Source organism: Heliangelus exortis, chromosome 6 (assembly GCF_036169615.1).
Source record: "Heliangelus exortis chromosome 6, bHelExo1.hap1, whole genome shotgun sequence".
NCBI classification, from domain to species: Eukaryota; Metazoa; Chordata; class Aves; order Apodiformes; family Trochilidae; genus Heliangelus; species Heliangelus exortis.
The window spans coordinates 26,944,929-26,971,606 of record NC_092427.1 but is presented as its reverse complement, the minus strand read 5'-3'; the positions used below and the strand labels follow the sequence as shown (position 1 = coordinate 26,971,606).

At 36.8% G+C, this 26,678-nt stretch overlaps 2 protein-coding genes across 10 annotated transcripts in view; one reads left to right on the top strand and one right to left on the bottom strand.

Annotated features, from left to right (window-relative positions):
• The window catches only part of METTL8 (methyltransferase 8, tRNA N3-cytidine), an 83,530-nt gene that overhangs the window by 20,590 nt on the left and 36,262 nt on the right, over nt 1–26,678 (bottom strand). For 4 of the 8 annotated variants that reach the window (XM_071747370.1, XM_071747371.1, XM_071747373.1 and 1 more), the window contains exon 3: nt 1,512–1,667. In XM_071747370.1, coding sequence (XP_071603471.1) covers nt 1,512–1,654 — 143 coding nt within the window. In that variant the 5' untranslated portion in view covers nt 1,655–1,667. Of the gene's footprint in view, nt 1–1,511; nt 1,668–5,878; nt 6,106–26,678 lie in introns of those variants that run through there. The other 4 variants (XM_071747368.1, XM_071747367.1, XM_071747374.1 and 1 more) reach the window with 2 other exon arrangements.
• DCAF17 (DDB1 and CUL4 associated factor 17) lies at nt 6,939–25,139 on the top strand. Of its 2 annotated transcripts, XM_071747364.1 has the most exons (14): nt 6,939–7,097; nt 8,294–8,397; nt 9,713–9,803; nt 10,693–10,832; nt 11,623–11,701; nt 11,864–11,953; nt 14,120–14,227; nt 14,719–14,824; nt 18,392–18,534; nt 19,714–19,823; nt 20,348–20,435; nt 22,009–22,092; nt 23,530–23,685; nt 24,427–25,139. In XM_071747364.1, exons 1-14 carry the CDS (start codon nt 6,939–6,941, stop codon nt 24,580–24,582), a joined length of 1,614 nt encoding a protein of 537 aa, XP_071603465.1. In that variant the 3' UTR covers nt 24,583–25,139. The 2 variants fall into 2 exon arrangements, with proteins under 2 accessions (XP_071603465.1, XP_071603466.1); XM_071747365.1 differs by lacking the exon at nt 8,294–8,397 and having other exon boundaries at nt 7,000–7,097.

Below are 26,678 nucleotides of genomic sequence, written 5' to 3'. Positions count from 1 at the left end.
TTATACTCTTAAAAAAAAAAAAGCCTCCTTGACCAAGGAACTTCCAGAAGTATAGAGAAGTCCAGATCTGGCCTTGAGACATGTTGGGGACCATGGCTTAGGGACATCTAATTTAGAAAACAGTAGGTGACAGACCTATTTGCATATCTTACCTAATGAATTAAATTCAAATTGAGAGACTAAAAAGTGTAATGAAAATACTAGTTCAGACAATCTCCTGTGACACCTTCTCACCTAGAGACCTTTTAATTACTCAGAATTTTACTAGAGAAACTTAAAATAATTTACATTAAAAACTAAAATGGACCCATTAACAAATAAAATGGACTTCTTAAAAAAAAAAATATATATATACACTTTAAAAACCTAGCAAGCTGGAAACTTCATTTCAGAACAACAGGCTGTCCAATAACTTCTCTGGCAGTTGCCTGCAGGGACACCTCTGACAAAGGTATAAGAACTGCACACTACTTTTACAAAGTAAACTTAAGCCCTGAAACTTGCCATCTGTTTCTCCTATGTTATATTACCCATAGGTAATCATGAGCCCCATCCAGTCATTTTTCTAATTTTGCTAAATCCTTGCTCTCAAAAATGGTGCATGGCAGAGTTCAAAACTCTATTTTAAAATTATGTAGAAAATAAGTTCTTGAATAGCTTCTAAATCCCTCACTTTTCATCAAATATTTCTAGTTGTTCAGTTTTGCACTACAGGAATAAAAATTTCTGGTCTTACAAGTATCTTGGGTAGATATTTTACTTTTTTACTTTTACTTTCTAGATAGATATTCTTCTGTCCTCATTCTTCCTCCATCAGTTATGTTTTTCCATTTATCTCGAAAAATCCAAGCCTTTTCAATCTAAGTTTCCCCACTGTGTTGACTGGCATGCTCAGTCTTTTCTGAGCCCCCATTAATCACAAAAATCTCTTTCAGAAATGGATATGTACTGCTACAAATTGGAGCAATCCTTATTCTTGTTAACGTATTACATGTTAACATTTAACATTAACCCTAACATGTTATTGCTTTCTCTGCTTTTTTATCACTTATTTATGTTAAGATTAATTTTTTACAATTGTGCACTGTATAGAAAACTCTACTTAACTATCTGTAATATCTTCAGTACACATTTAGAATACAAATGATTTACATTCTCTTTTTGAAACGGTGTCAATTTTAGAATGCAGTGCTATCCTGTATGCAATATTTTACCTAACTTGTAGCTTTGTGCCATTACAACATGGACTACTTACCCACTTTCTGTCTCCTAACTTATTATTGATGTATCAAATATTCTGCCTTTTTTTCCACTACTTGTTCAGCAGCTTTTCACACAGATCCCTGATAAATCTTAACTGCCAGGTTACTTAGGACAGTCTCAAGTTCCCTCTAGAGCTTCCTTTCAACCCCTATTCTGGCAGTCCATTGTTACATATACACACACCCTTAGTCATCATAGTAAATAACACGCAAAAATATATGAAAATCAGCTTTGAAGAAACACCTCACCACATGTTATGCTCAAAAACCTTAGAAGGATCAGTTAAAATTCGTGACCCAAGTGGAACAGCTGGTCGTCTACTACTTTGGTGCCTCTGTTGCATCTTGCTTTTCCTCAGACAGAAAGCAGAAAGACTTCTAATGAAATTCATTTTGTTCAGAGACCTGAAACACAATTAACTCAAATTACACTTTTGTTGTAACTTAACTGTTTATGTCACTTACATGAGAAACTGGCCAAATAATAAAGCCCCAATTTCAACTTCGGTAATGATCTTTTACTGTAACATACATTTAAATGCTTTTTAGGAAATAGCAACATCCCTTCAGTGTACTGAAAGCCCAAATAATCCCTAAGTAGGCTACTGGAATGAAACCACTTATGTATTATTTGGTATCATTTCAAAGCCCTATCAGGCAGAGGAAAAAAAAACATTGTACCTTTAACATTGTACCTTTGAGAAGGTAAGCAAGTGACTGGTGAACAAACCACTTGTTCTAGTGGGTACATACTGGCACTGAGATTGACACTTTTCACCCCACTCACTAGGTAATCGTCTTCAAAAGATTTCATAATTTCATTCTAAAACTGTGATGGTGGTTTTACACTTTTAGATAGGAAATTAAAGATTTTAATTTTTGCCAAGTCTAAACTTCACGCACCAGAGAGCCTTCCAAAACTTCCGTCATGTTCTCCTAATCCCTGTTTAATGCCCTCTTTGGTTTTAAATGTTAAATTGCTATTCATGCAAATTATTAACGTGCTTGAGATTTTTCTATTACATGTATAATTCCCTTTTTATATTGCTACATTATACTTTACTTGGAATCTGTTCATACAGTATTAATAATGAAAGATAAAAAGTGTGCATAGCTAGTACCAGCATTTTGTCTTGTTGGACTCTTGTTATTTTTTGCATATGCTAGGAGATGAGTAAAATGAATCTACCTACTACTGCTTATACCCTGATGTGCCTTTCTTCTTTTTTCCCTTGAAGTGCTCTGCATACAACTTCAAAATTGTTCTTAATCCCATTTTTCCTGCCCTTCTTTACTTTTTTTTTTTTATTGCTTCTTCTGTATAAACAACACATACAAATTGAATGCACTGGAAATACAAAATGTAGTTACAAAAGAAGAGGCACAATCTAAATACAGAGATTATTAGAAAACACCCTGTGCAAATTAATTACAAAATGAATACTGTTATCTTGAGGAAAACAGTATTATTTGATCACAAGGCTTGTACGGTGAATAAAAAAAGATTAATTTGTACACATCAGTACAAAGCCTGGCAAATCAATCACTTCAATTAAATGAACAAGTCCTCGTTCAAGGTGTGCTTTTCAATAAGTCATGCTTTTAAAACAATATTGTTTATTTGTTTTAAGCCTAGAGTAAGAAAAAACAAAGAGAGGAAAAAATTATTTTCTTAATTTGTCAAAAATTAAGTAACATCAAGTTTGCCTTTTGGCTGGCAATGCCAATAAAAACTTTGATTCCGGATGCTTGGACTGCAATTTTACTGGGCAGTAGGGCATCACCATACAGTGAACATGCAGCATTCAGTCCATTAAAAAATTAAACCTCTTCTAATGCTAGTGAGTTTATTATGACACCATTTGTTTTTTAAAATGTTTTAAAAGAATTCCAATTCATGCTCTAATTACTACAAACTGGTCATGCTTTATTTTTAAAAATATGCATGTATTTTTCATAACATAATGCAGAACTATTAACATATGGAATAATATTAAATAATTATGATGCATGAAAATTAACAACACACCATTAAATTTCTGCAAAATACATAATTTACATATAAAGGCAATGTTCTTGAAAACAAAAACAAATAGAAAATCTGCCCAAACCCCAAACCACAATCTGATATAAAATTATTATTATTAAATTATAGAAATGCCTAGATAAAGACTCCATGATTATGCTGCAAACTGTTTACAAATCCTCTTCCTCCTTCAATCATTCAAAAAGACCCGAGATAGTATCTTCATTTCCTGTTCCAGCATTGATATTCAACATAAAATACAATGATTCAGCTGCTAGGCTACTCATAGAATTTTTCCTGGCTTTGTAAATATCTCAGTAAGAATATGAAAAGATGCACAGATGGGAACTATCGTCAGATGACTAAGCTGATCTTGCATCAGTAAAATCCAAAGATGCAGCTCTTTTTATGACAATGTGATCCTTTGAGTAATAATTGCACAATTTTAGTTGTTAAATTCTGAAACATCAAGAAAATGCAAAGATAGTGGGGTTGGTGGGGGAGCTAAGTTTACTGTTGCATCCAGTGTTAAATGTGAACAAACTCCTTGGAGACATGCATCTATATCCCTGAGAGAGTGATCCATGGATCATGAGATTAATGGGCAACCTGGCTCCTAAAGTTCAAAAAGCATGTACATTACTTAGAAATCTAAATTATATTTTCAGAAGCAAGCCATTGCTCAACTGCTTCTCTAAATCATTTTGTGAACGAAGCAGGCAAACGCCCTTTCCCTCTGTCAGATAAGATGATCATATCCCGAAGCCATGACAGCAAGAAATGTTGTTGTCTGAAGGAACTAGGTGTAATTTCCTTGTTCAAGGCAAGGAAGGCTTTAAGTTTGATTATTAATCAAAGTAATCCACTTCATCTTTAAGGATATTATCATGAAACTGAACTGCATTAAAAACACCTATAATCTGTGGGAGCATAACTGTTCTTCAGAAAAAGCTTTAAAGAAACAACACACTTGGTAACCATACTCAAAAACAACATGAAAGATTTTTTTCCCTGTGGAGCACTGCCTTTTAACCTGTAGAATTTTGTCATCATTACAACTACAAATCAGATTCCCAGTGTAGTCAAGAAACTAAGATATCAGCCTTTAAACTCCTCCTCAAGCAATCTAACAGAAGGCCTTTAGGACACCTTTTTGAAAGTGGACACACAGAACTGCCAGCTGGACCTGAAATAATACATTTCTAATTGATGTTGGCATTAAAATGCCTGTGCAGTCACATCCACAAAGGAAACCTAGAGACAGAGAGGAACTGTTGCAATCTTATTTTTTAAATTGTCAATTACACACCAAAACATATGTAAACCTCTTCACTGATGAGCAAAACCCTTGAGAGATATAATTTCTGAAAGACGTGTCAGACAAAAAAAAACTAATAACAAAAACCAAAACGGAAACAATGTCATTTTTCCAAAGAACCTACTTCAATGAACTTACTGGATGCAAACATTCTGATAACTGACTTGCCTAAAACTACAAACCTACAGACTTCTCTTTCATCTCCAATTGCTAAGACTACTTGTAGAGTCTCCATTATAAAGAAAAAAACCAAGAAGTCTACATTAGGAAGAGGACATGGAGCTTATGTTACATTTCTAGACAGAACAGTATTCTGGAAACAATGAACTTCATACAATTACTACTTCTGCTTGGCACTTAGCTTACCTACACAATATTTGGTAACTAATACCCAATGCTCTCCTGTAAAGGGTAGTAAACTGGTGAAAGTGGCAATCATGGACATAAAGTGAAAAATTCTTCAAGATAATGGCAGCAGAGGTGGTATAACTGTGAATTACCAGTGCTTATTCTTAAAAAAATACACAAAATATTTTTTTAAATTTCAATCAAGGGGAGGTGGGGCAGGTCTTTACTGTCAACCAGACTTGTTCATTAATTGAATGCTTAATGCTATTCTATTCTACCAAGTGACTAAATATGCCCTCTTGGGGTTTCATGATTAAGTCTTTCAATTATATACTTTAAAAAATTGCACACATTTGAAACAATAGACTATTTCACAACTTTTCAAACTCAGCAGATCTAAAACTCTCAACTGTTCTTCCCTCTCATGCATCATCACCAGAAATGATGAAGGCTTCCCTGACAGCACATAGCAGCTTCTGTAAACCTACTGCAGAGTACTGACTACCAAGGGGGGGGGGGGGGGGGGGAACAAAACAAGAAAAAACTGTGATTTATTCTGACTCCTGTAGAGAACAATCAATTCTGATTAAAAAGCAACAACAGATAAAAACAAATTAACTCTACCAGATACTATGTTAACCACTCAATAGAAATATTGAGTAAGAAGAGCCTGTTCTTACACCACCTACCAGCTGGCCTCTTAAAAAGTCAAGAGGAAACAGTTTATATCATGGTAAAGAGAGAGGGAGGAAGAGAGAGAGGGAGGAAGAGAGAGAGGGAGGAAGAGAGAGAGGGAGGAAGAGAGAGAGGGAGGAAGAGAGAGAGGGAGGAAGAGAGAGAGGGAGGAAGAGAGAGAGGGAGGAAGAGAGAGAGGGAGGAAGAGAGAGACTTGGAAACATAAAAGGTCAGCAACTTCCACATTACCGCATTTGAGCTGGCAAGGAAGAGTTCTTCCAGAGTTCAGCTGCTCAGCTGGCAAGGACTTGTTGATGGTTACAACTTTTGGGACAGGTCTAAAAATATAAAAACGAAGTCTCATAAATCTCAAGAAGTTGCTATTGGCCCTGGACTTTTAAACAAAGCCTTTCAAATCCACACAAAGACACTCAAATCCGGGTACACTGCTCCCAGCCCAGGGGTCCCCAGCACCACCGGCGAATGTACCGGCACACTGCCCTCCCGCCCGGCTCCGGGGGCTTTGCTCTCCAGCAGGAAACAATTGAATTAAAGAAGGTAAGTTCCCATTTATAGTTTGTTTGTTTTTTTACAGAACTACTGCTAGCAAAATTCTCCTGCCTTTATTTTTTAAAAAAAGGCAAAGGGTAAATAGCTGCCGTTTACACGTGCACCGCGCTCACTCCAGTCCCTTCAGAGGAGCCCGGCCTGGGGCGCAGCTCCCGGGGCAGGGGCGGCTCAGCGGGCAACCACTGCCAGCGGCTCTCACCGACCTCTGCGCAGCACCCCTCCTCCTGCCCCGCGGCCCCTCCGAGCGGCGTTTCACCCGCGGTAACGGCGCAGCAGCGCCCGTACCGAGCGAACGGCCCCGCTACCGCCCAGGGAGCGCCGGCACCCGGGCGGCAGCCGCAGCGCCAGAGGGAGCAGCTACGAGGCATGGCGGGAGATGTAGTCCGGGAGCGCCGCTGAGCTCCGCCCCGGGAAACTACAGTACCCGGCGGGGGGCAGGCGGTGGCGGTGCGGAGCCATTGTCCCCGTGGTAACGGGGATCCGTAGAGGCGGCGGCCCATGTCCCGCCCCGGGGAGGCGGGGCCGCGGTTGAGCCCCGTCGGCGCAGTTCCCTTTACGCCTCTCGGGAGTCGTCGAGTGAGGTCGTGCTTGGGCCTTTTCCGGCTTCTCTTCACCTCTTGCCGAGCGGGGCGGGGAGCGAGAGAAACCAGGCGGGGGCCTGGGCCCTGCGAGGCTGCTCGCCACGCCAAGAGCGACCCGGAAACGGGGGAGAGAGCCGAGCCTGCCCCGAGGCCGAGGAATGTGCCCGCAGGCCGCCGGCGGGAGGAGGGCCGCCTCCCGGGCGCCCGGGGCTCACATCTGCCGCCTGCTCACCCGCAGGGCTCAGGGTTTTTATACCAGAGATGCTGGTGTCGCCCACAGACAAAACCTGGGACTCCTCAGAAAGATAATGTGCCAGGTAATAGCGGTGCTCTCCGGCGCTGGCTGAACCCCTGCCTGTGGTGTGGCTTTTAACCGGGGTGCTCTGAGCATCCCTCCTCAGCCCAGGTGTTTGAGGGGTCCCTGGGTCACGCTAATTAGTTTGGGGAGAAGAATGCAGCAGTTTTCTTGAAAGAAGTTAGAATCGGTTAGATTTATTTCCTAAGGCTCGGTCCTAGAAGCATAGAGAGGGCTCTGCAGTGGAAAAACTGCAGAAGCACTTGCAAATCTAATGATCATGTTAGAAATAGCCTTTTATGACATACAACTTTTTTATTCTCTAATTTGGCTTAGTACTTAATACCAATATTCATAGCGTTGTAGGGAGCATCAATGTTAAATCTGAATCAGGTTCTCATAACAAAATCAGATAAACAGTGGAGGACTTCAGGTACACATACCCTGAAAGTATCAGTGAAAATTATGTTAAGGAAAAAATAGGAATTAAACCAATTACAGACTAAAGCAAACTTGATTTTTTAAAAATCAAAACTATAACTGGTCCCATTCAGTAGTGGATAGAAATGCACTGAAAGTGAATATGTGGCAGCTACTGCTAAGTGTGTTACACTGAAAGCCTACTTATTGGATGTCAGCTAAACTGTCCACTTACACAGCTATATCCATTGTTTATTGAAATTAAGATTAGTAATCTGACTTACATAAATACTTCTTTTTGGAAGACTGGAAATTTTGTTAATGATGGAGAGCTCCTGATGTCTGTCATGCACACAAGAAAATTTACATGAGAAGTTTATTCAATTAACATTTCAGGCAAGCTTTGTCAAGTAACTGTAAAACACATTTTTCTACCTTTCACACAAAACATCAATAGCAGAATGGATACAGATGCTAAGTAAATTCAATTAATTACATATAAATGAGTAATGTGTGTATTTACACACAAGTTTTATCCTTATTTTTAAAGTTGCCATTAAAGATTAGTTGCCAGTTTAATAGAGGCAAGCTGATGACAAAATATGCATTACCCATGCTGTCCACAATAACTAATGAAAGATCTTTTAATTTGGTTTGTCATTTTTTTTAAAGGCAGTTTCCCTAAAAAAAGGTGCTTTTAAGTTGTTTCTCAATAAATGACAAAGAAGATTTGCCCTTATGTATGAAAGTAAGGTTTGTTACAAAAGCCATGGCTGTAACACCCACTGTCTGTTTCAGGAAAGCACTACATTCAGGAATGTCTGGACAACTCATTCTGCATCTCCTATTGCGTATGAAAGAGGAAGAATTTACTTAGACAATTACCAGTGCTGTATTAGTAGGTAATAAATTTACAATTAAAGGTTATCCTGGCTTGCACTTTTAACACTGATTCTGTTTTAGACATGTTGCTAACATCACTCATCCAAACAGCCCCTGTCAATTTACTTACATCCAAACACCCCCGAATTTACTTTCAAACAAACCTAGGAGCCTGTATCTTTTTTAAATTACACTTAGAAGCTGATACATCTTTATGTGATCCTGCTCTGATAGAGGAAAACCTGATCTTACTGGTGCTGTTACTTCAGCTTTCAGAGCACTTTAAGAAGAATGGAGGATTATCAGCGTTTTAAAATTTTTTACTAAAAAGCCAAATGAATGTTAGTTGTTTGCCTTCTGGTTACTAGTAGCATGCTAAGGAATATGTGAAAAATGAGCCTATGTAACAAGCTTGGTGCTATCTCTATACATTCTGCATTAAAGCAGTAAATTTCTGTTCATTAAAAAGTGCAGTGTGCAGAGCTGGTTTTGATTAATGTATTTTGCAGATCAGTTCTCTGATCTGATGTGCTGCCCTGTTCGGTGATCAGCTGCAGAGGGAGAGCTCAGGGGGCAGCACAGGGCAGTGTGGAGGAGGGAAGGTCCTGTCTGTATCAGGCCTTGTCCTTCCCGTTCTCTCTTGTGAGGGGGATAGCAGGGACTTGGAGAACTGCGTTGCTGAGTAAGTTGTGGCCAGAACAGTTTTGACACAGTGTCGTAATGATACATAAAAGACAACTCTGTCAGTGTAAACCACGGTAATTAAATTAATCGATCACAGCAGCGATTTAAATCTACTTAGGGACGTTTTCTTCCTACATTGTCTACATGCTTTCCAGTACTGGGTTAACCTGTTTAGCAGCTTTCAGGTTTATCTTTGTCTCATCCTCTCCCTCAGGGGAAAACTCCAAAGTTTTTGTTCTAGTAGCAGGATTTTTAAAAAAGGTATCTGTGATGCCTCGCCTTTATATTATGAAAGGCAGTGCTGGCAGAGCTTGAGGAGAAGATTCCTGGATGATCATTATTAGATGGAATATACTTATCTGTATCACTAAAGTAAGAATGTGAGTATTAAGTTTGTTAATTAAAACAAAAAAACACAACACCAAACCACAAAATGTAGAGGTTAGCTTTTAAATATTGTTATCCTAACTATTGTTTATTTCAGCCTTATTTTGAGAGCAATTAAAGGTTATATTTATAAAGTAAAATTAAGATGTTTAAATTTCTGACCTGCCTAAACAGAAAGCGAGGTTTATAAAACTGTATGAAATTAGTTGTTGATAGAAAGTAGTTTATATAGTAGACTAATGATTAGCAATTTTTTTCCTCCAGCATTGCACAAGAGCCGAGAGTGCTTTATCAAAAGATGAAGACTTCTAAGTCAGAAAAAATAGAAGATGCTTTATTATTGGAATGTCCACTGGTAAGATAACTTTTTAATTCAGCATTGTTGTGTAAAAAAACAAATTAAAATCTTTCAGGGAAACAGAGTATTGTTTACCTGTGAAATTATTTTCCTGAATGTTTTTATGGAGTTAGGTCTTTTAAGGTTTGCGGCGTGTGCTTAAACGTGCAGGTATACTCTGAATTTCTCCATAGCACATTTAAATGTTTTTTTGTCTGATTTCATGTAAAATTTTATAAACAATGCCTTTATGCTAACACAACTAACTCTTAATTCCTTAAAACATAAATTCTGTTTAATTTTTTTCTTTGATTTTAAATTAGCAAGGGCAGTAGGTAGGAGGTTTAGTTTTTACCAGATTTGTTAACAGAAAAAAAAAACCCAGATAAATGGATTATCCCATAGAGCAGCTGTACCCAGAAGCTCTTTGGCTCTTTCTAGTTGGTAGATTATGTAATTTCCTTCATCCTCGAGGAGTTTTCCACTGTCCACAGAGCTTAGTAATATTAGCTCCATCCCTGAGGTGCCTAAAAATAAAGCAGTGCAAATGCCATTCGTAGCAGCTGCTCTTGAGTTACCACTGAATGCTATTCTGCAGTATTTAAACAATACTCTTCTCAAGACTGGTATCAATGAGACAGATAAGTAGTTATACTTCATTTGTACAAGGCAAAGACATTTCAAAAGGTTTCTTTTCTAGAAAGAAAAAAGTCTGACAACAGATTATTTATGTGATAGTCAGCTGACTGTTAAGTACAGACATGAGCTTAGAGATCCTGATGTGATTAGCAGGCAGCTTTCTACCTTTAGTTTTTGAGGAATGTGTATTGACTTTTGTTTTCTTGTTACTGTGTCAAAATGTATCCTCCTGGTACAAACTTTTCTCTAATAACCTTGTATTATGTAGGGGGAAATGCTGCCAAATCCGTCAGACTATAAATCTTCCCTGATAGTCTTGACAGTGCAGAACTGGCTTCTACGTCTCTCTGCTGATAGTGGAGAAATGCTGGAAAAAATATACCTTGCTGATTCCTATTGCAAATTCAGGTATTAAGCATTGACTACTCTTTATATCATTAGCAACCTATAACAAGTACTGTTCTGGAGAAAGAGAATCATATTTATTTTAGTACTACCCTGTGCCTGATTTCAGATTTGTTAGTCTAGCAGTTAGCTAGAATACTGTTCCATCTATAGAATTTTAGCAGCTTAAGTATTATTGTCTCCAATTTGGTATCAAATATCAAGTTCCACAAAAGTCACAAAAAACTAGGCTGCTATTGGCTTTTCTCTGACAACTTTACAGCCTTCAGTATTGCAGTAGCAACATACCAGGAAAGGCTGTTTAAGAGCTGTAAAACAAATTTCATAAAGTATAAGGAAAACACATTTAAAATATAAACTGTGTTTAACTTGCAAACATCCTTTCCATAACATAGCCATTTTGTTCTGTAAAAGCAGAGCAGTTACTGCTGCTACTAAACTAAATCTTTTTTTCAGTTCTCACAAGAAATTATTTCCTTTAGGCTGAAGAGTAAGGAAGCAGTTATTTGTGGAGGAAAGCAGAAAAATTAAGACAGTGAATGGTCATACTTTCAGAGTTTTTCTCACAATCCACTATGGAAGAGGCCATATCTGATTCAGGAGAGCTGCCTAAGATGTTTGCATTATTGCAAACAGCAAACATCTTAGGCAGCTCTCCTGAATCAGATACTGAACAGTTTGTCTGGAGTCAGGGATCTGCCTAGTTACAGTAGATTATATTTTGTGTGAAATAATATTTTTATTGTTAAATGATTTTTAAATTACTAAGATAGGCCTTTCTTCTCACAAATAGGTATCTGAGCTGGGATACTCCTCAAGAGGTAATGGTTGTAAAGTCAGCTCAGAATAAGCTCCCTGCAGCAGCACGACAGGTAAATTTGTTGAAAAAATCTGTCATTCTTAATTTTTCACAGAAATGATCAGAATAATTTACGAGGACATTTTGCATTCTTATTATGGTAGAAGATAAAGATGTTCTACCATTAATATATGCCTCAAGTATAACTATGTTCAGTATTGTTATTCCTTTCCAGGCAGGTATCCAACAGTCTGTATTGTTCTATATTGCTGTATTCCAAGTTTTGCCTCTTTCATTCATTGGAATGCTAGAAATAAACAAAAAGGTAAGTTAATTCCTGTGTTCATTCATGTAAATCATGATTTGTACTACAGTTGCATGAGAGGCAAGGCTTAGGCTGTTGTCCCAGAATTTCACAAGTCATACTCTACAGTTTATGAAAGTGTAGTGCCCTGAAACATTACTTAGCAGTAATGTTCTTCTTGTGTCTAATGGGGGTATTTTGGAGAAGATTCTTAATTTGAATTACCAGAAGAGAAAATATAAATGCATTCTGCTATTGGGTTACTCTTTGACATGTAGAAGGACTTGAGCCTTTACTTACAGCTGTCCTAAGAATCAGGGAATCCTGAAGTGTTTGTAGACTTCTTTTCACCTTTTTAAAGAAAAACAGATGTGTCTCTGACCTACTCAATGCAAAAATTTAAAATTCATATTATCATTGATAATTGAGTGACAAAATGTAAATACATGTCTTGCTTTATTAGTCAGGAGGAAACAACTTTTTTGAGGTCAGTTTGTGATATTAGGAAACCTGAAGCCAGATGGCAAGTTTTACTGTTCTTGTGAAAAAACAGGAAAAAAACATGCCTGTTTTAAGCCTATAGACCTCTGAATACAACTTAAAAATGGAACAGTACAAATATGCAAACCCTGCCTTCAAAGCTCTCCAAGATACAGTCTTCTTTGGGGTATCCAGGGTATTAGTGGGTTTTAGCTGGTGCTGGGCTGGGTTGAGGTTGTAATTGAGATTGGGCTGGCAAGGGAAGGAGTGGGGTTAAACATATTTCATTTGGGCCTATGAAAGCTTATGGACACTGTGTACTGCTCTGTTCAAAATCAATATTTAGGACTGGAAAAAACAGGTGTAACCAGTGTCAAAATAATTCTCAGTCTATTCAAGAATGGCATGCAGATTCATCATGCTAATAGTAGGCAAAACATCTGAAAGAGTGCTTCTTCAGTTGGGAATGTACTGCATACTCATCAGAGCAGTTGTTACAGAGAGGAATAACATCAGGGCAGATTTTGCAGTTTGAGAATACACCCAGCAAAGGAAGCAACCAGTGAATGCAGTGCCAAACCTGATAAAGATCAGTGGGAATGTTAGATTAGAGTTAGGCTTAGGGTTACTGTTCAGGACTGCAGAATACATCCAATGCATCGGCTTGACCGAGATCGTACACCACTATAAATTCTGAGTTCAGTCCAGCTAAGGTTTCAAGGATAGAAAGGAGAGTTTAGGGTTGGAAGACTTAGAGTTTGTTTCTGGAAGACAGTGGGACCCAAGATAACAAATGTATTGAGAAAGAGCCATAAGACTAAATAAAAAGCAAGGTCTCAGGAATGAATGTATGTTTTCGGACCAAACTGATCACAGGATCATTGATAGTGCTATGATTTAGGAGTATTAGAACTTTTGGGGTTGGTAGGTTTTTGTTTGTTTGGGGTTTTCTTAATTGTTTTTTAATCCTGCTTTAACCCTGGTTTAATTGCTTTTTCATTTAGTGATTCAGATTAAAGAGATTAAAACTGCATTTCCAAGCATATCTATTTAAGAAAACTACAAACTTCTCATTAAATACTTCATTAAATACTAAGAATTAGCTTGTTGGTGTCTTCTCATTGGAGATGTGTTAAGTGGTGGCACAAATGAGTACTGCATAATTGTTAAAAGGGGTAAGTCAGCTTCTCATGTATCTGTCTAGTTTGGATTCAGAGAAGATCCTATACTCTCTGACAGCTGGATGATGTAGTTGTATTACAGCTGTACACAGTCATAGAGCCATGAATAGACTAGTAGTTTACACTGGAGATGAAGAAGGAAGATCTGAAATCAGTACTTTTAGACTGAGTTGATAGCTTTGCTGACATTCCTGTGGAATGCTGGGTAATAGAATATATCCATTTATTATAATAACTGGGTAACACAATATGAAGAAGTACTGAGAACTGATTAGAGAATCAATCTGCTTGCAGAATATGACTTATTTAACCTCAGGTGTTACTGCAGTATAGAGTATTGAACAACTCAGTAGAACAGATGAATTACAAAAAACCTCATGAACATAGGATTTCACTGATCATAGGGCTTGGTCAGAATAAAAATAAGGAAAAAAATTAAAGTGATTGCAAAATCAATGATTTATTGTCAGTATTTTGCATTATTTCTCAATTCTTCTCTAATGGAATATTTTTCTTCTCTTTTCAGATATTTGGTAACAGTGTGACAGATGTTGCTGTTTCTAATGGCATCCTGATTGTAATGCATAGCATGGGTCTGGTCAGGCTCTATAACTTCCAGGCCATCTCTGAACAGGTAATGAAATGTGGAATTTTTCATACAGCACATGCTGTTTTGAGGCATCAAATCATAAATATTCATGTGATGCCACACAAAGGGTAGAGTTCTTGCCTAAATCTATTTACATTTGAAAGATGAAAATAGGGACACTATCAGAAAATTCTACCCACATCAGGTACACAGTCAGACAGGCACTTATGACAGAGAGGAGCTATGTAAATGCTAGAACAAATTGTGCTCTGCTTTAGACACCTTGCCTGTAGTTACACATGAATGTTAAGGCTTGAAACTGATGGGCTTGGGATATTGTTTGATCAGAAACGGAACTGTGTGAGACTTGAGCCTCTGAACTGTGTTATTCCAATCAATAATAAAACATTAATTAAAAAATAAGACTTTAAGCAGTATCTAGCAAGATAAAGAATGCAGTAGTAACTAAACAGCAGTAAAACTAAACAGTAAGTAAGTACACATCAATAAAACTAAATTATTTTATGTTATTTTAGTTCATGGAACAACCATTTCATTTGGGACAGGAATTCAACTGGAATGGTCAAGTGGGAGTTGTAGGAAAATACCCATTTGGGCTCCCATGTAACATTAAAATAACAGGTATTTATGATCTTTGTATTATCTTGGCTGGTGGATTAATTCTGACTTATTTCACAATCAAAAAAAACATTACTGTATCTATATTGTGGTGTAGCTGTACATTTTGGTTTTTGTTACAGTAAAAATGTGCTTTGCTTTACTTCTATTTACATGAATTAATTGCATAGGACATACCTAATAAACTAGCACAGCAACTAAGCTATTTGAAAAACCTTATAAGCAATGCATGAAGTGGAAACCCATTCCTTATTTCTGACAGCCCTTGAGAAAGGGGAAAGGCTAGGACAGCTGTTCTTAACACCCAGAAACAGTATAAATAACACCCAGCAAGAAAAAGATGTGAAAACATTTAATCTAACTTGCAGAAGGAATTCAAGGAAACAGAATACAATTTGTCTGAGCTGCATTTTGGTAATCCTTAAATTGTCAGAAAGGTGCCAGTTTCAATAAAATTTATTTCTGAAGAGAGAACAAATTAACTACTAAAAGCAATTAATGTGTCTCAAATCATTAACTTATGAATGTTCTGCTTAATGTACTTTCTGCCTGTAATTTCTCTGAAACCAAATAATCATTTCTGTTGATGCATTTGAGATTAGAATTTGTTGCTAGGAATCTTAACGAAAGCCCAACACCTCAGATGTTGACATGTTTTTTTTTTTTTAACTTCAAAAATACATTTTTAAAAGTTGATAATTGAGGTACTTAAAAAAAAAGGAGGTTTCACCGACACCGAATAACGCATACTTTTATTTCTTTAATTTTAAATGTTTCTGCATTAAATAGCTTTTACAGGTGACTGTCCACTTCAAAAATGCTTTTGATCTTTCTGTTTGCAAACAGGATCAGATAATAACAGGCAAACCAAGCCAGATTTACATAAACCTGATGAAAGACACAAAGATAAAATACAGACTTCCTTAGTGAAGGCTCAGTTATAATGCAGTATTTTACCAATACGAAGTGATAGACTGCTAGAATTGATGTCTCAGGTTCTGCAGAGGGAAATTTCTTCTTGTTTTCAGCTCTGTCTCAGTATGCAGAACAATTTAATGTTAGGGGCTCTGTGGAAAACATAATGTGTGAGCTTCAATAGGAAGCCTGTACCAGGTTTGTTCTCATGTCTTAGAGATCACTGCAGTTTTTAGCTTTGAGATTTAAAACCAGAGTACCAAAGAAAGCATTTTTGGTCTTGTATCATATCCAGGAATTTGTGGTTAGGGAGTTTGGAACTGATGACAAACATTTGCTATAGCTGCTCTTTTGCAGATAGTTGCATTCCTGTGGTTTTGAGCTGTTTTGTTTTTTTAAGAATGAGATGGCAGACTGACTGCTCAATGTCATGGGATGCTTCAGTGACTGAGATTTTAACAGTTTCAGAGTTCAAGCTTGTATTTACTATAACTTAACTATGTGCGATTTTCCTACTTATTTAGTCATAGCCTCCCTATGGAAATTGCCTGAAGGGATGGCAGTTATTGTGGTGCTGTTTTTATGGTGTGTTACGTACCCAAGAGGAAGTGTATAGAGATCCAGACCTATAGACTGCAATGTTCTTAGCAAGTCATTTACAGCTATTGACTGGTAAGGAACTTGATTTTGGTCACAGTAGAAGAAACACACCTACAAGTCTTCATTTGTGTCACTTTCTGAAAGGTCCAGAACTTAAAACTGTAGTTGGATTTAATATGAGGAGATACAGTAGTTAATTAAAAAAACACAGAGGAAGCTAATTTTCTATGATACTTTGATCAGATTTTTTAATTTTTTTTTTTTTTTACATTTGGAAGAAATACTTGTTAGTGCTGCCAGGAACACTTTATGTCTTTTTGTTTAGATGAGGCTGGAGTGTTTAAGGAAGTGGACAAAGAAGCTGTACTGGAGCTTGAATGCAGGCAATGCTAAGGAAAGGACTTAGAAACAATGAAAAAAGGAGGTGTTGAGCAACAAGAGCAAGTGACACATAGCAGGAAGGAGGGAGCTATCACAGTGGTTTAGGTGGCTATAAATTTGCAAATTTTTGCCAAATCGAGTTAAAAAGAAAGCATATTTTACCAGCAGTCTGCATGGCTTAGGACTGATATATTATTGAAAAGCGTTTAAATTTGTCGTTAAGTCCATCTACCAGAATTTTTGAGGGGCCTTGCTATCTATGTTTTATTTAAAGAGAAAAAGTTGATAGGGTAAAATATGAAATTTTCTTCACTCATCTTTAATTTTCTGACATTTTAGTATCAGATGGTCTTCAGTTTATGCCTCCATTTTCAATATTCTCTACAATTTGTAGAGAAAAAAAGCAGATGTATTGGGTTTTATAAGCTCTACATTGTTACATGTTACACAGAATATCCAATTTCCTATGTGTTATTCCAAAAATAAGTAGAAGACAGACATTTTCCAGCTTAGGAAAGATTCTGTTTCCATGGGGAATGACCTAATACCTTTCAATCTAAATGGATAAGTTCTTGGAAACATGAATGAAAGAAAAAGAGAAAAGCATTATGTAAACATAATTTCTGATGTTGTGTGTCACCTTAGCATATTGGCTGGGATCTGGATAGTTACCTAGACAGCTCAAGATAAGAACAGGACAGAATTAACACCTTTGGGGCACATAAATCCAGATAAGAACCTTGTTCTCTTTGTGGTTATTCAGCATAGGGTTTTATATTCTGCCTGTTTAAATGGTCCTTGTAATTGCAGATTTTGTCCACGTTTTGTCTCTTCCTCCCCTTCCCTCACTCAGCAATTCTCTGTACTGTTAGAAAGAGATTATCTTGAACCTAGAATTGATTCAGTTATAGCAACTGTAGAAATTGCTTTTATTGTTGGTAGAATAGTTGGTAGAAGTTTTAAAGCTCCATTCAGTTCATATCATTCAAAGAAGCTTCCCTCATTTATTAAAAAGAAGAATGGCATATCACATCTGTGTAATTTATCCCAGCTGAACTGAAGGGAAAGCTAGATACCATTTGCCATTAATTACAAAAATTCCTAGATTTTTATGAACTCAGCTACAGCTTCCTTCATTGTGGTCCACACTATTTTGTTGTATTATGCAAAAGGAGGAACAACATTCTAATTCAAGTATCTCTTCAAATTTAATTCCATTATTTGATATTCCTGCTACTATCCTGTTTCCAGCTACTTAGCACTATTCTCCCCAGGAGAAGAGTGACCCTTTTATATACTCTGTTCATGTGTATAACCTCTCATTCAGATGAGCTGGATTAATTCTTTACTACATCTCTGTTTATCCAGCTCATTTGGAATGAAGTAAGTCAAATGTATCAGCAAAGCAGTTCAGCATGAAGATCTGGGAAGGCAGTAGCCTTCCACAGAGAATCGCAGATACGTGCCTGGATACTAAGTGACGTAGCATAGCTGGTGCTAGAAAAAGCATCACAGCCATTGCATTTCCACAAGTCATCAAAAGTTCTGAAGAATTAGTAGCTTTATTGGTATTTAGAATTATAAAGATCAATGGAATTATTGTTATTGTGCTGGGACTAATGGTGAATATTAGTTACTGAATATTTTTTACTGAACATTACTGAATATTTGCAGATACCCCACCTTTGCTATTTGAAGCATCTTCCCTGGAGAATGCATTTCAAATTGGAGGTTACCCTTGGCATTATATCATCACACCTAACAAGAAAAAGCATAGAGGAGTCTTCCATATTTGTTCTCTGAAAGACAATGCTTTGGTAATATATTCACATAGCAGCTTCTCTGAAATGAATGTGGATCTTGTTTGTATTCATCTCTTCCAAGTAGTGCTCAAAGTAACAATATTCTTCCAGTGTGGTGCTCTCACAGGGATCACCCCACAGTGTTATATCTGCTATCTCCTGGAGTCATGCAAAATGTTTTCTTCTGAATTAGAAATTAAGAATTTATTTTAAGAAATTACAGAATAAGTTTCCCTTATGTTTGTAGTTTATCCCTGATTTGTACCGTGTCTCTCTCTGCCTAGAAAGATTTTATTACTTGGTTTAATCCAATGTTCCTGATTATTTTTGTTTATGTACTCTTCACCATACATTCTTTTTTGTGAGCTCTTCACCTCAGCTTTTATTTTTGATCTGAACATGACTTGAAGCTACTTCTGTAATACTGTAATACTTCTGTTAGCTCAGGGTTCTTCATTAAAGCACTTCTCACCTGTAAATATCCTCATCTCTTCTACTAGCCTCATCAACTCAGTGATCCCCTTCCTATCATTTTCAAAACAGATCTTTCACAACTGTAGCTGAAGATCAATTTTGATTCCAAGAGACTTGTACAATTTTTCCTCACCTATTTTTTCTATGTGGGTTCATATATTTGAAAATTTTGATGATCAGGGTCAGCTAAATTTAACAAGAAAAAGCTACTGACAAAATTTTGACCTCCTTTACAGCTGAAATGACACCCTATCCCAGGTTTACATGCTACACAAATATTTGCATACAGGAGGCTGAGCCTGAGGTTTGAAGCTCAAGTCAAAGTTTGTGCCAGTGCTTTTCTCATGTTTTAGATACATCTCATGTCTGACATTCAAATTGCTGGAACTGTTGAAGTGTTTGCAGAGTGTAGGCCAAGTCTTAATTTTGATTGGTTTCAAGAGAGATAGGACCATGTATAGCCATGGTATATAGTCATTGGTTATTAAATATTTAAAAAGCTGAAACTGCTTCATGGAATATCTTGAGAATTGGAGCCAGTGGGGTTTTTTATTATCACTATTATTATTATTGTTCTACTGCCATCCTTTCTGGTCATGATTATGAGCAATACTTACAGACCTTAGGGATATGTGGAGATGGGCCCATTATTTTAGTTTTTAATTAGATTTGTGAGACTTTAAAAATACAAATATTCTGAGCTTTTCCTTCCTACTTCAGGCAAAAAATGGCATACAGGACATGAAATGCTGTTCACTGGAACCTGATTGGATATATTTCCACCCAGATATGTCAGGTAGAATAATCCACGTGGGACCAAATTTGGTAAAGTATGAGCTTTTTTTCTCAAATCTTACTATCATTAGAGGAAAAGTTGCAAAGTTTCAGAACTGCATAAGTGCAGCACTTCAACAGTCTGTAGACCAAAACAATGATGAGCCCATTTGATGGGGCTTTGAGCAACCTGGTCTAGAGAGAGGTATCCCTGCCCATGTGGAAGAGTGGGAACTAGATGATCTTGGAGATCCCTTCCAGCCCAAATCATTCCATGCATCTATGATTCAGGCCCTAGAAACTGTAAAATGTATTAATTTCTCAGAATCAGTAGTTATAGTAGAAACATTTGCTGATTTCTACATGGTGGATGTGGGCTCTGGCAGAAAACACTGGGTTTATGAAATTGTTCAAGGACCACTGTGCTAAAATTTCACTGATAAACATAATTTACAAAAATAACTTCAGTTTTGGTTATTTCTGATGTTTTCATTTACCTGATTTTAAAAAAAATATATATGTGTTGTAGTAGGAGGACTAGAATATATTAGTTATTTTGTAATTTCTGTTTATTTTATAGAGTTTTGAAGTTTAAGGAAGTTAAAAACAATACAGATCAGATGGAGATTGCAGAAGATTTTACGATTGTGGCCAACAGAGAAAACTCTGTGAGTTCAGTGTCAAGATCACAATGTGTGATTTTAAGCAATACACAGGGGGTTTGCATATGTGAGTAATCACTTTGATTTATGGGCATAATTCAAGGTTTATTGAAAGACATTCCATGTCTTCATTGGACTTGAAACTGAATGAATAAGAATTTGGAAATAATAACACTTTCAGGATAGCTGTCTGAAACCTCTAGCCTTTTCTTTAGTTTTCAGCATTATTTAATGGTGTGCTGTATAACCATGTATTGCTGGTAGTAAACATACTTACAAGATGGTGGCAGATATCCTTCAAAGGAAGGTGCCACCAAGTGATAAGTATGAGTACCTCTGGTGCTCAGGTAAGTTCATTGTACAAATGCTAGAAATGTTTGAAGTTTCTAGTAATTTAGGGCTAAGTTTTTATAAGTCAACAAAGAGAATACATTGCTTCCAAATGTTTGTTTGTTTTCCTGGCCATTCATATCTGTCACTGCCTTGTGACAGGTTTGTCATTCATCTGACCACTGGTAAGAGAAATCAGTGCACTGAAATCATAACCCAGCAGAAAAGGTGGGCACATTTCTGCTTTGTTGTTGAGCTGAACTGGAGCTGGAACAGAACAGAACAGAATAGAACTGAGTCAGAAGTGTAGAACCAAGTGGTGAGGGGATCACCAGAAACTCCTGGTAGAAATGAGCTGTTAAATCACATTAATTGTTTCATGAAATCTATTGTGATATAAAATCACAAAGATGATATAAATGTAAAAAAGGTTAAAGAGCACATGTGGGAAGAAAATCTTTTGGCTGGTCCTGGAACTGTCATTTTGCTTCAGCATACAAAATCATGTCTTACATAAAGGAAGGGTTTATATTTTATAAGTAATGTCAAGTCCCTGGAAATCAATAATACTAATTTTGAAGCTTCTGCAAGAGAAAAGTTTTTGTGTTAAAAGTCTACATTAACTCAGGAATAGCACTTCCATTGAATTCAGAAGGGCTAAGCTTTGTCTCTAATGACTTGCCATGCATGGTTTTTATAGAGTTTGTATAGATCACTTCTGTTGCAATAAGTGCAAAGAAATTCAAGTTGTAATTCTGTGTGTTCTGTGCTTTTTTCTTTTGATTTCATTAAGATACTGACACCACAGTTTTGAATGTTTTTGGTGTTAAAGATGCCCACTGGAATCAGCTGCAGTGGTTTAAGGTGCTACCCTCCCCCATCCTCTGGAAATAAGAGTTTAGGAAACAAATTGGTGATGACTTAGCTGTCTTGAATATCATTCCAGCACCCTGGCTTCAGTCACTTCTTTTCTACAAATTATGGTAGCTGAGAACCTTTTCCACCTCTACAGTTCTGAAAACCTCTAAACATAAGTAAGCATCAGTAATATGTCAACTAAAGCCACCAAGTTCATGAACTCTCATAAAGAGATAGCACTAGGGCCATACATAGCTTACGAGTAAAACAATCCAAGAGATTAAAACAGGGTCAGAAAGCAAAAGATATGAAAAAGATGCATTGTCAAATAGAGAGGAAGAAACGGAAATGCTCCGAAATTTTAGAGTCACTTTTTTCTTTTTCTTCAAAGGTCAGCAATGCTGTAACTGTAACAGCTTCTGGTCGAGTGGTGAAAAACCGTGTTAACTTGCTGGATGATGACCCAGAACAAGAGGTAACTGATGTATTGAGTAAGAGCACTTTGTAGTTTGTTTATTTAGCCAGGAGTAATTTTTGTTTCAGGGTGCAGTGGCTGCAATCAGTAGCTGTGTTAATCTTTGAGTTCATTATTCCTCTTCTGTGTCTGTCTTTGGCTTTGTAATGTCCAGTTACTTAATTTCCCTTCTGTGTCTGTCATCTTTTCTCCTTGGTGCAGAAGGAGAAAGGAGGTACTTTGGGAAGTCTCTCTCTTTTTACAACTGATACTATGCCCAATGATACTATCATAATGCCATGTGAGTGCAGTGGCACAGAACTGAGATATTAATGTGACAAAGCATTACTCTTGTCTCTATTCAGGCATTTCCTTTAAACAATTCTCATAAAGGGTTTGATGAAATGGAAGAAACACTTTTTTCTCTGCTTTAGGTTCCTCTAGTCTTTGATACAGGATCTGCAAGCTATATTTTTCTCTCCCAGTTACTTTGATTTGATTGCAAGATTAGGTATTTAATACTTTTCCTTTAAGTGACTCCTTCTTGAGAGTGAAAACACCACATGACTTCGTATTGAGTCTTCAAGTGGTTATGAATATTTTTTAGCTCTCTAGCTAGATCTGGAGCTATATCTGATGTAAACATAACTGTTAAAACTCATCAGTTTCCAGCAGTCGTATCTGGGTTTTTTTCTGATGAAACAGATTTTTACTGTGGTAAAAATACAGGACAGTCTCAATCTAATGATTAAAGTCTGCAGTTTGTTTCTATCCTTTTTTCTGTTTTGTTGTTTTGGCTTTTTTAACATAATGAAAAATAGTCTTCACACTATTTTTTCTCTTGCTTCTCTTGCTCTTACACTTTATTTGTAATTCTAGTAGATACTTTTCTATTATGGAAGAGAAAGAATGATTTGAATTTAAAGAGGTTTCCAGGTTCATAACAGTGCAATAGATGCAATTTAAGGCAGTTCACAGCCTTCATATTTTTTGTCTCAGTTCTTCCTTGTCACTATGTGAAGTATGAGAACTCTAAACAGAACACCCTAAGGTACCCACCCTCTCAAGACCAGTAATGGCTTTAAGCTATACTGTCTCTAACAGGTCTGCTTCAAGAGAGGACATGGGGTTTAGGTATGTTTCTTTGGTCACTTTCAAAGTATTTCTTTCTATTCCCGTATGGTATATATAAAATACATCTACTTGCACATTGGGATTCTTCAGAACATCACTTTCTTCTCTCTTATCTTAAAGAATTTTGCTGAAATTCATTTGACAGTTTGTGTTGGGGAAGGTGCCTGCTTGGTGTTAGGCTGGCAAAGTTTTCTTAAGAAGACTTAAGAACTAGAATTTTTCCAATTGTGCTTTAACCTGAAAGGAAAAGAGCCATGCAATTTAGGTAGAGTGGAGTATGAATTTATGTTTGATTTGTAAACTTGAGCTTTTGTTTTTCCTAAGACATTCAAAATTGTGGACTATGAAGATGAATTGGATTTGTTATCCACTGTGGCAGTTACTCAAATAGGAGCTGATGGAAAAGCACACCTTGACTTCCACTGTAATGAACATGGGATTCTACTAAAGAGTATTCCATTACTGGAGTCCTGGGATGTGGTGAGAAGAATTAATGTCCTTTGTTTATGCTTAAACTTCCCCATGCCCATATATAGTGTTGTGCTGTGTATGAGATTTGTACAAAATAATATTCTTAACTCAAGAACTGTGAATATTCCATCAAACAGTGGGACTTATCTGTAAATTTCTGAAGGTGAACAACACTCTGAGAGCTTTAATTACTTGAAGATCTCCATCCATGAAATTAAGATTCTTTTTCTTGGTTGATTAATTTGTTGGTGGGGTTTTGGTTTGGGGAAGGGGTTGTCCTTAGGTATTTCTGTACTTACCAACTTGAATACCCACTCTCTGGCTAGTTACTTTAACAACTTAGAAGTACTCTCACTAGCTTCACTTGAACTGTTCATGTATAGAATTAAGCATGGACCTCATGGTGTGTGTATTTGGAGAAAAGGAATGTTCATACAGTCCAAGTCTGGGTAGACATACAACTTTGACACCTCTTTTATATTTGACTGTGTAAGCAACTTAGGATCCTAACTCAGATACTCTGAGTTGCAATTAGATTCCTGAAGTAGGCATGTGGGAAACCTCTCAAAATTTTAAAAGTCTCCCCTTTATTTGAAAGGGCAGTCTGTGGGTATCCACACAAAATGCCTGTCTGATCATGGAGGTTACTGTTGGCAAATATTTCTTGTTCTCCAAAGAAAATGGTACTGGTATTAGCAAGTCATGGAAGTGGAGATTGCACTCATAATTTTTTCTTTTTTCTCATTTCAGACTCACAGTCATGAAGTTTACTTTGACAAGGACCTTGTATTACATATAGAACAGAAGCCTAACAGGAGGTTCAGTTGTTATGTTTACCAAATGGTCTGTGATACTGCAGAAGATAATGAATGTTCAAGAAATAAAAAACCCAAGAGTGTTCTGTAAAAAAGGAGGGAGAATTTTTGAATTTTAAGATAGAAATGACTACAGAGACTTTAATTTGGATGTTATTTAAGGACTTGATACATACAAGCTTGTCAACTGCTGTTTTTCAGGCAGGATTTAAACTTAACTTTTTGTATTGGTACATGAAGTTTTATTTCTTTTTTCTCTGTAACATTGTACACTTGTCTGTAGTCCATAATGTTTTTTCATGTATTTACCATTCCATCATTAATGCTAGATGCAGCATTTATTGTTTATCTTCAGCAGTCAGAATGAAATACTGGACATCAAGATAAAAATGTGGACTTACTGTTCACCTACCATCTGCTGTGGTCTGTCTGATGTAGTTTTACCTATGCAACTTTAATACAGACTATTCATTAAGCAAAGTATGAAAAACTCTACAGGATGAATTTTATATGAGTATGAAAATTGAGTTACCAATAAACCACAACAAAAACCTTCTGTTGGTTTTGTATGAGATACAAAATCACTCAGGTTTTCTGGTTGTGTTTGTTTTGGTTTGTAAAGAAGTATTAAATTCCAATTTTTTATTCCCTTCTGTATCTATCTTTTTTTATATATAAAAATATATTAAAACCAAGTAGTTCTCTGGTTCTCCCTGGGTTGAAGGCCAGGAGTTTTTCAGTCTCAGCCAAAGCCAGCAGATAGTCAGACTGATCACTGCGTGCAGTCTGTCTGATGCAGGGGAGTTGCATGTGGTATATTCAGATTCTACAGAAAGCAACTTTCAATTCTGTATTGAATAACACCTACAGCAACAAAACAGACTTCTTGTGATAAAGAATGATTCCAAATGGAAGCCAAAGATGGGCTCAGGAAAGTAAGTCTTGGAGGAATGACCAACATCCAATTTCTTGTTACCACCCCCATTATAGTGAGTGTAATAATTCTAAATCCAAATATTGCTTTTCACTGTGGGTTTTACTAATGAAGTGTAAATCAGTGTAGCTGATAAAACAGTGAAGAGCTCTAGAATTATGAAAATTATTGTGTTTTTATAGAAAGTGTAACTCAGAAAGTGCAATCAACTGTCCACGGTTTCTTTCAGAAGGAAAAAGAACAGAAAAAGGAGATCTAAAAAGGTAATGCAACAACAGTAGAAATGAAGAACTGCAGCAATACTCCCACCCTTCACTAAGTTTTCACTTAGTATCCATGAAATAGCACCTAGCTGTTTTCTGTTACTATAGAAGTAATATATGAGGGTAGAAACTAATACAAACCTATACTTCGGGCAGAAGATTCAACTCTTATGCAGATACTGATATTTTATGTTCATTTCTGTTTTGATTATTCAAGCAGTTCCTCCCAGAGCAAAGCATACAAGCTTTATTGTTTATTAAATAGAGCAAGTACTGTTCATGAAGATCAGCTGAGGCTTTCAAGAGTTTGCTATAGTTTGCAGTGACTTGCTTTTAAGTGACTGCAGACATGTGATACTCTGCTAAATCAACAGTTGTACTCTGGTATCCATCTGTTGAAAAATGTGGCCAAGACTTTGATGAAGAACATTATGGGCTTTATGTAAGAAATTCTAAAATCATTCTAATAAATTCTGTAAGTTCTAAAAACTAAATACACAGTGTGTTGCTGCACCTAAGGATAATGGCAGATGTTCCACCCTGGAAGATCCCACATAGATATTTTTATTCAGAAACTGGAGAGATGTTTGTGTTTAATTTAAAGCACCTTGAAAGCTCTTTAAGAATAAAGACTCCAGAATGACTTGCCCTGAAGACTTCTATGAGAATATTCACAGCACTACTTATGAACAGGCTGGGACACACCAGAGAAGCAGAATTATTAAATGCTGGCAGGTTGTGCTTTTCAAGTTGTGAACAGCAGTGTTGCCCTCTGTACCTGTGTACCAGAAAGTTCTAAAATACACTTAAGTTAAATTGGAGGAAAATTTTGACCACAAACTAGTAGTTTCTGACTCTGTTACAAGTAACCATCTATCTGAACCAAACACAAATACCTGCATGCTTGGTGGCAACCCACCAACATCAATAGCAAAATATCTCAAGTTGAAATTTTGAAAGAAACCCATCCACCAGAAGAAGGTAGTATTG

What these genes read in the sequence shown, in the direction of transcription:
- DCAF17 (XM_071747364.1), top strand. Translation starts at nt 6,939, where the DNA reads ATGTGCCCGCAGGCCGCCGGCGGGAGGAGGGCCGCCTCCCGGGCGCCC. An exon ending in GATTCCTATTGCAAATTCAG is followed by an intron (nt 10,833 to 11,622) that starts GTATTAAGCATT and finishes TCTCACAAATAG; the next exon opens with GTATCTGAGCTGGGATACTC. An exon ending in TACTGGAGTCCTGGGATGTG is followed by an intron (nt 23,686 to 24,426) that starts GTGAGAAGAATT and finishes TTCTCATTTCAG; the next exon opens with ACTCACAGTCATGAAGTTTA.